Here is a 9717-nt window from a genome sequence, read left to right as displayed (position 1 = left end):
TGTGAATTTTATTTCATACTCTCAGTTATATTTTCAACAATTATAAGTGTACTGGAAGTGTACATTTTCTGTTTTGATCGGAGAAAAAAAAAACAATCCAATACTATATGGAGGAAAGAAAAAAAAAACATTTCTTGCATACTGCAAATTGCAGTCGCAGAAGTCACATTAGGTTTGCAACACTCAACCAATCACGGGGTAATCTAACCCGCAAGCTTCAAAATATTTGTTTTTGTATGCAGAAAAGATAAACAGCATGAATGAGGAAGGTGTGGAAACCGATACTGGCATCCTCCAGCTGGAGCGCTGCTTGCTTACACGAAACTACTTCAATGCAACGTGACAGGTTTAGCCCACACAAACAAATACCAATGTGCAATTTTCCATTGCAACAGAGAAAATTGTCAAAATATTAGGCCCGCACAATCAAACGTGGTAGAGTAGACAATAATCTGATACGTGGGGTACTTTAATTTGAATACAAATGATTAATAAAGAATTTCCCAACCACTTCTACTCATTATAGGGCCACTGGAATCAAATTGAAATATGATTATGATGCGTTTGGTAAGTCGCATTTGTGAGTCCCTGGAAAGGAAGGTGGCAAATTATTTCCGCAAAAAAAGCTTTATTTATTTTGTTCGCATTAGGTAAATAAGTATTTTTTTCAAAGTAAAAATTATAATTCCTTAATAAACCCAACATTGAAATTACTTGACAGCAGGAACATACAAGTAAACATTCAAGTAAACATTCAAGTAGTCTTTGCAGAGGTTCATATGGAGATGATTGTGTTTTCTTTTTACTGTGTATTTATTGATGTGCATTTTCAAGTATACGTACATGTGGCTTATTATGGTCCAAGAGGATTATCAAGAAGATGCATGTTATGGTGAGTATTTACAGTTCAAGTAACAGCAACATAGAGCAGTAACACTGACACCTAAATGAAAGAAAGATTGTGCATGCTTTCACTGAGGTTGCATGACACTTGAGCAGCGTGTGATGATATGGCTTCAGTGCAACCTTGACGTGACATACGTAGATAGCTCCACCAGAGTTATGAATCCCTGTTACGCCACTTGGCGACTCGCATCAGAGAGTCGCTTTGGTCTGAGCAAAGTCCATTTTTGCTGCTCACCTCCTCCCACTTCAGAGAGCCACGACTGCACCAGAAATTGTCTTCCCTCATCATGTTGACGATTTCCTCCGAATCCTCACTTGAGCCCAGATGAATGTTGTATACCGTGGTTTCCACCCAGGCATTATCTGTGTTTCTGACGTCGTCCACGTATCCATCAAACTGAAATGGTGACAAAGGAGAAGGAAGAAGAGTAAAATAATAAGATGCTAGTCGACCAGTCAAAACCGACTTACCAGTTTTATCTCTGCTTTTTCAAGTAATTTTTCACACGAGCTGTTGCCCATGATTCTCAACACAGCCGACGGCAGATCTCGCGGAGATTCAAGTAGTCCCTGCGGATACATCAATTGCGGTGCGTCACCTAAATGTCACGTGACCTACTCTGAGGTTAAAAAGCACAGCATAGCTCTATTCACCCATGGTAGAACCATCTTTTTCTGCTTGTCTTCAACTGCTAGAAACTCCAAAACTGAGCGGCCGCTGTCCCGCAAGCTAGAAAAGACAATATGAATCCCTCTGATTATTATTTGCGGGAAATCAAGAATACAGTCTCGTTATTTTGCTTGAAATGGACCCACCGTGTAATCACGAGGTCTACGTGAAGATTTGCACCCAGATGATTGAGTGAACCCTGACCTCTGATACCCGTCCTCCCTCCAGGGTTTCTAGCGTCAATACGTGATATCAAGTTGTTGCCATCAATCGGCACTTATTCATCCATTCATTTATCCCAACATCATACCTGAAATTTTCCAAGACTTCAGCGTCTGATCTGTTAAGAAATTAACATATTGTAGTTAAACATCTTGCTGGCCAAGTCAACTCTTGTCTTTAAAAAATAAGCATAACATTAAATGTCAACAAAAGTGATAATGTCGCATCTAGCTAAAAATATCACAAAGGATGAATTTGGGATCTGTAAATTATAATTTGATTTCAGAAGTTCTACTATTCATAATGGGTCAAGTGTAACAACATGAAACATACCCATCCGTGTTGTCCTCTGAGCTAAAATATGAAGGCTCGTATGAGCTGAAGCTGACCTAAAAAACAGAGTGAGTGAGTAAAATTGGAAGCAGTGCAGTGTGGAGCATTTGGTGGAAATGTAAAACGTTGACTACCTCCCACGGCACCTTCTCCTCAGGTACGGGGAAGCGGGTGACTTCGCTATTTGGGTAGTGGAACTGTCGGGCTTTGACATGGAAGTCGTATGTCTCGTTGACGCAATCCGAGGTCTCTGAATCCGAGGTCTCTGAAGATTCTTCTACAGTTGAAGGGACCGCTGAAGGAAAACAGAAGGAGAATGAATGGACATCAATGATATGGACTGGATTGAGAAGGTAAGAAATCTGGTAGCGGACGGAGTGGTTGCTCCTCTTTCCCAGCGAGGCCCTTGGACTCCAGACTCTCCATGATCCACTGCAGGCCTTTAACTGAGTGGACAACCTGCAGGTAGTATTCAGTGTATCATCCTCGAGACGGACATACTGTGTCTTGCGTGTTTAATTGTGCAAAGATCGGGTCGCGACCTGCTCCTCCAGTCGGGCCAGACGCTTAATCAAGATGGCAGAGCTTATCTCCTCTTCCCGCTCTAGCCGATCTGTTATAGCGTTGACCCTGGAGAACAATAGCGAAAACACGAGGACACGTATATATATATTTTTAAAACAGCTCTCCATTTTAAACATTATTCATGAACCTTAACCACAACAGCTTGTCAATTTTTATTTCTTGTAATGTGAATGTTTTTTTTGGCCTTGAATTGGTTAGCAACCAGTATGATATATTATTTAAAAAAATAGAGACAGCCAAGTACGTAACATGTGCATAACTGTAGAGTCTAGATGAATTGATTTTGGTATTGCCGAGGTGCATCGTTCCATCGTCTGACTCTGCTGTTGCTGGGTGGACAGCAGGTATCTGTCCTTCATCAGGGCCTCCCATGACAGAAGCTTCTCCTCTTCAATGTGAGGAAGCTCGGTCCCTGGATGAGAAAAGATTTTGGCAAATTCTGAATCATAGCGTGGTGTAGTTAGCATGCAGGCTACATCCATGACAGGATTGTAATCAGCAATAATTAACTTTAACTAACCTATTTGAGGTGGAATTAAAAACGACACAATAACGTGTGGAATCCTACTCACTGAATTTCCGTGATTTAAGCGGCGGCCTGCAAAGAACCACATTCCTGATAAAGATGGAAAGGTGACTGAGGATGATGAAGGGAGGAGGGGCAGCGGGGCGACTGTGGTACTCCTTAATGAGCTCGTATCTTTGGAACTTCCATATACGGTCTGTGTTGTCTTGCACTTCCTGGAATGTGAAGCTGCAGCAGCGAGCAAGAGTTGGTGTTAATTTCCCAAACACGGGCGAGCCAACTAAGAGGAGGGAAGACTGACTTGAAGATGGCGATCAGTAGGTTGAGCAGAAGTATGTTGGCGAAGAGGAGGTAGACGCACAGCATGATGATGGTGAGCCACTCAGGGAAGGCCGGGGTTTGGTTCTCATTCAGCACGGGACATTTGGGTTTCAAGGGGTCGCTGCCGTTCATGCTGCAGGAGTCCAAGTGAAATTCTGAATCTGAAATGGGGAAATCTCTTGGTTCACTGATGCCGTCAAAATGCATTTCATTTAATTGTGCTCACAATCCACGTTGGTGGGGACGTTGCCGAATAAGATGAGGTAGGGCTCGTATACGGCGCCCCGGAGAATCCACTGCAGTCGATTGTCATTGTGGATAAGGATGCCCTGTTTGGCTACCCCGTACGCCACCACCCAGATACTCAGCAGGAACATGAAAAAGAACATGTCCATCATCTAAGAAATAAATATGATCATGAATATTATATTATTGCTATTTTTGAATACGCCCTACCAGGATCCTCTTACCATCCTCCTGACAATAATGATCTTAGGGCCAAGCGTCCGACTGATGCTGAAGATGGCCATGAGACGCAAGCAGAAGACAACAAAGTCGAGGCAGAGGACGACCTTGCCTGCGTAGAACAGCTTGGTCGTCAGCCTTGAGGAAGACAACGGATGCTGAAATTCCGTAATGACCTGGGAGCTTGTCTGGAAGGATGCTGTAGCTCACCGAAAGACAAGGCCGATGATGAAGAGGATGATGGACAGAACATCCAAAATATTCCAAAGCTCACGAAAGTACATCCTGGCTTTTTTGTGGAACCCAAAGCCATCTGGGTCATAAATAAACTGCGGTCAAAAAGACAAAATAAAAAAAATAAAAAAAGATGAATGTTAAAGTGTTACTCAGAACATGTCCAGTTAATAACATGCGTGTGGATTTTTACCTGCCGGACTTCCTCGGTCACCACAGAGAAGAGCCACACATACAGCAGAATCTCCGCCGGCGAGGGCGTGGTCTGAAAGTCCATCATCAGCACAATGGCAAAAAGGAAGAGGAAGGCAAAGTAGGACACGATATTCCAGTAGAACTTGACCTGCGGCGAGCTGTAGAGGCAAGTCAGCCTGGACCAGCAGTTCAGAGACTTCATGGTTGTGGGATCACTATTGGGGTTAACATAATGGGGGCAGTGTCATTATGCATTTTAATAGTATCTAATTATGGATTTTATACATCAATGTCTACTCACGGACTCTTAGTTTTAGTTCGGTGCACACTTCCTGTGACGCTCGCCACCGTCTTTATATCCTCACATTTCTTATTTTGCTTCTGGATTAGATCATCGGGTCTAGTAAGAATATGACAACATTATTGAACGTAATGGATTTGGTCCATAACGAAATCCATAATCGATAACTATCCGAACGGCCGTCCAATAATGTCGCCGCACCGAGCGTAATTCCTGACGCTGCTATGCTGTACAATCACCTGTAAGTCAGGAAGCCAGTGTAGATAAGCGGAAAGAAAATCATGCAGATGGTCACTCTCCACACTGGATTGTCTACTGAAAGTTCTCCACACCAGATCTCAGTCAGGAGGGCCTAATGGAGAACGGAAATGGATGCACAATTTGTTATGCACTTTGGTTTAGTCTCTAATTTTTATTATTAGGATTACAGTAGTTGCATCTTCCCCTGCAGGCTAATAATTGCTAGCTAACTTTGCTTGTTAATTAACGCGCAGATCTTAAACTACATCAGTGAAATGAATTCAGTAAATAAAACAAAACCTTTCCTAAAGTCATTTTTCTGTTAATGTATTTGTAATTTTACACAAATATTGCTTTCAAGTACTTTATACTTGGCTCTACCTGGACACCTGACAGCGCCACAAAGCTTTTACAGTTAGCCTCCAGCGCTAGCCTCAGGCACGTGGTCTTCCCCCAAAATGGTGACACACGAACCAGGAGCCTCTTAGCCCGCTCCTCACTCTCGCTGTAACACTTGGTGAACACACCTACAGACACACACCATTTAATAATCTCTAGACATTGTTGTTCTCAGTGCGTGATGTCATACCGATGGCGTGCATCTCAAAGTGATCAGCTAGCTCTTGCATATTGGCGGCCTCGTCTGCATCGCTTTCCTCCTCGGCCATTTTCCTCAGGATCTTGCAGCCGGCCAGAGCGGCGGACACACAGTCTGTACACTGTCCCAATCAGAATACAGCGAATTAACACACTCCTGTAGGGATCACTCTTATTTTCCAACTTTCAACTCGCTTACCTGTTCCCAGGTGATTTCAGACAGCTCTTTATTTTTCTGGACGACAGCCCAAAGAAAAAGGTCTCTGGCTGGGTCTCTCTGGGCCTCAGCAAGGTCCACTCTGAGCGGAGCTTGGGAACCCGACAGGCTTCTCGACAGCTAGAAAGACAGTGGAAGAGATTAAGCAATGTTTTTTGCTGGACTGGAAACTGTGACTGCTTGGCACTGAGACAGAAGCGGCAAATTTGGGAACCTGGCTGTTTGACAAAACTACAGGTGCATATAAGAACGAAACTGAAACTATTGTATCAATCCAATTTTGTCAGTATCGATCTGCTATTGATGCTAACTCGGTATCTATAATGTCATATCTCACCGATGTCCCGTCCTCCATGTTAAAGTGGTACATGGTTGTGGGTGGCGGGTAGATGGGTTGGGTAAAATTCCCCAGTAGGTGGCGCACTTCATCCGACACATGCTTCAAGGCGATGCCCTCAGTCTGCGAAGAGTGCACGCGGTTCCTGACGGCGAACACTTTCCTCCTCCGGAAGCAGGAGGTGTGGACGCGCTTGGCCAATTTACGCAGGAAGAAACAGTTGGGCAGCTGCTTGTAAAGTCCGCACAGAGTGTCTTCGCTCTGTAGGAACTCCCTCAAACACACGCCGTTCTCCAGCAAGAGGCTCACAAACCGAGGCTTGTTGCCCACCAGGGCTGAGAACATGGCCCAGTGAAGATCACTGGACTGCAGGATGGGAACAAAACGTGAAAAATGATACCCAAACTGCCAATCGGGCTCAACTTCAGCTAAGTCAACAAATGCGCAGCGAAATTGGAGAGCTGCATGGCCTCTTTGCTAGCGCTGACTCACCTTCCATTGACTCTCGTCGGTGAAGATCTCAGTGGTGGCTATGTCCACTCTGTTCCATACTATAGCCAGTTCCAGCTGCCTCCGCCACCCGTCCACTACTTGTGATGCGCTAACCCTTGAAGCTGAGAAGTGCACCAATTACCAATGAATAAAAACGGATTGATTTTCTATTTGATACCGAGAACTATTTACATTATATAACATGTATTATTCATGATTAAAAATGCTAGCAAACTTCACCGACACTGTTATTAAACCAATCCTATTTTGGTAGCCTCATTAACGGTCTAATTGGTGCAACACAGTAGATGCGCTCTCCTTGGAGGTTTTCTCAAAGAGGTTTCTGGTGCCAGTAAATTGCTCAGAAGTACATTGTGGCAGAAGATCCTCTCTAGCTAAGTCAGCAGGAAATCTGCCAGGAAATTGTTTGCCCGGAAATTGTTTGAGTGATATCAATGGAGATCAGAGATGGAAACCATCTGGAAAGGGATATGGAATCCTCTAAAAGCATTCAAAGTACAAGCGCACCTTTAAAGAGTGCTTGGAGAATGGCCACATCCACGTCTCCGTGACTGTCTCCACCTCCTCTGAACACCGTCAGCAGGTGAGACATCCTGATGATGTCCTGAATCTGGAAAGGCAAGCGGATGCAAAAACGCAAGACGACGAGAAGGCGATTGTGTTCTTCTACCTTCTTAGTCCAATCGATGATTGTGAGGTCACTGAAGTTGTCGTACTCCTTGCTGAGGAATTTCTTGACCAGACGGTCAATGAGGCTGATGGTGACCTGTTTGACGGGTAGCCCCGCCGCATGGGCGATCACGTCGGCCATTCTCCCGGAACCCTCCAACACCACGCACGGCGTGTCGTTGAGCATGGCCGTGTAGATGGTCTGAGAGGAAACGGATCACTCAGGAGTCAAGAAGTGATGAGGATAAGGACACAAGAGAGAACTCACATTGAGAGTGCCTGCTCCTCCATCCAAAACCACTAAGACCACAGGGATGTTCACTCCAACAGCTAGAAATATGAGAAAAGGAAAAGAAAAAAAAACGGCGTGTGTCTCATGGTGTGTTACAGCATTATTTCTTTCACCTTTGTTTCCAAGAGTCTTTTCAGAGATGAACTTCTCCAGACGACTCCTCAGATTGGTCTCGAAGCCGTAGCGGCCGTACGTGCCGTCGTCCACCAACAGGAAGTGAGTGTGGTTGTTGTCAAGGCGAGGCAGTCTACCCTTGACGTCCATCGGGTAATGAGCCGGGAAACATCCCTGAAGACAACACGGGTGATCCCATTTCGTAGATAATGACTGGAAATCGCAAAATTGTCTTCAGTGTACCTGGGAATTCACCAAGACTTCTTTATTATGAATGACTCCCCATGTTGCCATGCCAATGGTCACAATCTGGCCTTGCATGGAGCTACTAAGGGAGTAATCCCTCACAGCCTGCCCCACATGCTTCATGACACCAGTGTTGGTTCCACCTGTGATGATCCACGCGCCTGAGCAAAAGCATTGGCGGAACTTTTAGCGAGGTTACAAAGTTCGCAACATTCGTACGGCATCGCTATCAACGGACTGTGATGACATTTCTTCTTCTTACACTGCAGTCACAATCTCCTGAGTCATATTCTATTGTTATCTTCATATAATCAAGGTCAGATTGTAATCTGAAGATACTCGATTCCATGCGGAGGAGGAGAAAAATCGGTACTGGCCTCACTTGAACCGTGTGGTGTAAATCAAGCCTTAGTGTTTATTCCTACAGTTGCGTTCCAGTACCTGTTGTCTGGGCCACTTTGATGAGACCTCTTTGGAAGATGTTCTTCAGACGGGTCTTCAGGTAGAAGTTCTTGGCTCCCCCGGTGACCGAGATGAGTAGGTTGGGTGGAAATACTTTCCACTGCTCAGTCATTAGCTGGTATAGCACCTCAGGACTGGTCTCTGTGGACACTCGAGCATACTAAGAATGAAGAAAGACCAACACAGTTTTAAGAAGAACATACATGGCATTGTTGAGGCCTGCAAAACGCTTTTTTTTTTTTTTTTAACCTTGGTCGTCGTCTGTCTCAAACCACCAAAGCTGATCTCCCCAAAAGCATCTGTAGGTACTTCACGGACGTGCACGTGCGGGTCCCAGGTGCCATCGCCCCTGTCTTCTGTCCAAATGGCGTCGGCCACATGCTCGCTTTTGGAGTAGCCGCACATGCACACGTCCTCTTTTTGTTGAGCCGAAGAACTAAAAAGACAAAAGTGACCTGCGTGTGAGTTTTTTGAGATACGAGTCGCCACCACTGGACAAGATCATTTGTAATGAAAACATAAGTCCCCCTACCTGGCACCCTTTTCAGAGAAGAAGCAACACTCCTTCTTGGAGATGTTCTTTTGAATCCAAGTGACTGAATCCTGGAAAGTAGGCGTCAAAGAAATCACTTTGGAATCTGCGCCGATACTCAAAGTCCGATTTTGAATGAGCTTAGAGCCTCCTGTGTCCTCCATGGTGATGGAGGCAAGCTTGGCTCGGAGTGAGATTGCAAGACTGAAACACTTCCTCGAGTCCAGCCTGTTTGTGCTGTCTCATCGCTCTCATACTGTGATGTCAGCTAGAGCCGAGACGGTTGCCAAACCATCCATTTACTGGAAGTCGGATACCAGGGTAGGATCAATACATCACTCGGGGCGGATTAATTACAAGAAAAAAAAAAATAAGAAGCATCACTTGGAAACCATAACGCAATTTTGTACAGATAAAAATAACTCGTTAATGTTTTTCTTATACTTAATTTCAGTTTCGCAACCTCTACTCATCGTTGCCGTTTCAATACTTATGCAGCTATTGGCATTACAATTTGAGGTCCCAAAAATTGAGAGTGGCCGCCTTAAAAAAAAAAGTGAGTTTGGTACCAAAGTGGCCAGAAACTCACCTTTTTGAAACGCTCAATTACTCTATTGAATTGACATCTCTTCTTCTTTTGTTGACGTTCCATCACATTAAAACTTGTTTGTTTTTTTAGCTTTTGTGTAAATTGGGTCAGGGAAGGTCCGCTTCATTAGGTACACCTGGACAATAATAAA

At 44.5% G+C, this 9717-nt stretch overlaps 1 protein-coding gene across 3 annotated transcripts; it reads right to left on the bottom strand.

The window, feature by feature from the left end:
- Positions 1-570: 570 nt before the first annotated feature.
- On the bottom strand, positions 571-9208 carry trpm2 (transient receptor potential cation channel, subfamily M, member 2). Of its 3 annotated transcripts, none has more exons than XM_061287621.1 (31): positions 8978-9208; positions 8695-8881; positions 8425-8605; positions 7981-8144; positions 7737-7911; positions 7600-7661; positions 7170-7533; positions 6642-6763; positions 6150-6515; positions 5795-5932; positions 5588-5717; positions 5380-5525; positions 4998-5110; positions 4759-4857; positions 4606-4672; positions 4456-4527; positions 4239-4357; positions 4034-4166; positions 3790-3961; positions 3544-3724; positions 3289-3470; positions 2966-3128; positions 2674-2761; positions 2506-2590; positions 2266-2426; positions 2132-2187; positions 1887-1916; positions 1723-1809; positions 1561-1636; positions 1378-1476; positions 571-1303 (listed from the first exon to the last, which is right to left on the bottom strand). In XM_061287621.1, the coding sequence occupies exons 1-31, from the start codon at positions 9139-9141 to the stop codon at positions 1061-1063; spliced, it is 4425 nt and encodes a 1474-aa protein (XP_061143605.1). In that variant the 5' UTR covers positions 9142-9208; the 3' UTR covers positions 571-1060. The 3 variants fall into 3 exon arrangements, with proteins under 3 accessions (XP_061143605.1, XP_061143604.1, XP_061143606.1); XM_061287622.1 differs by having other exon boundaries at positions 574-1303; positions 4456-4672; positions 7170-7272; positions 7333-7533; XM_061287620.1 differs by having other exon boundaries at positions 572-1303; positions 4456-4672.
- Positions 9209-9717: the final 509 nt, after the last annotated feature.

The sequence above is a fragment of the Syngnathus typhle genome, linkage group LG9 (genome assembly GCF_033458585.1).
Source record: "Syngnathus typhle isolate RoL2023-S1 ecotype Sweden linkage group LG9, RoL_Styp_1.0, whole genome shotgun sequence".
NCBI lineage: Eukaryota > Metazoa > Chordata > Actinopteri > Syngnathiformes > Syngnathidae > Syngnathus > Syngnathus typhle.
This window is presented reverse-complemented; position numbering and strand designations above follow the sequence as displayed.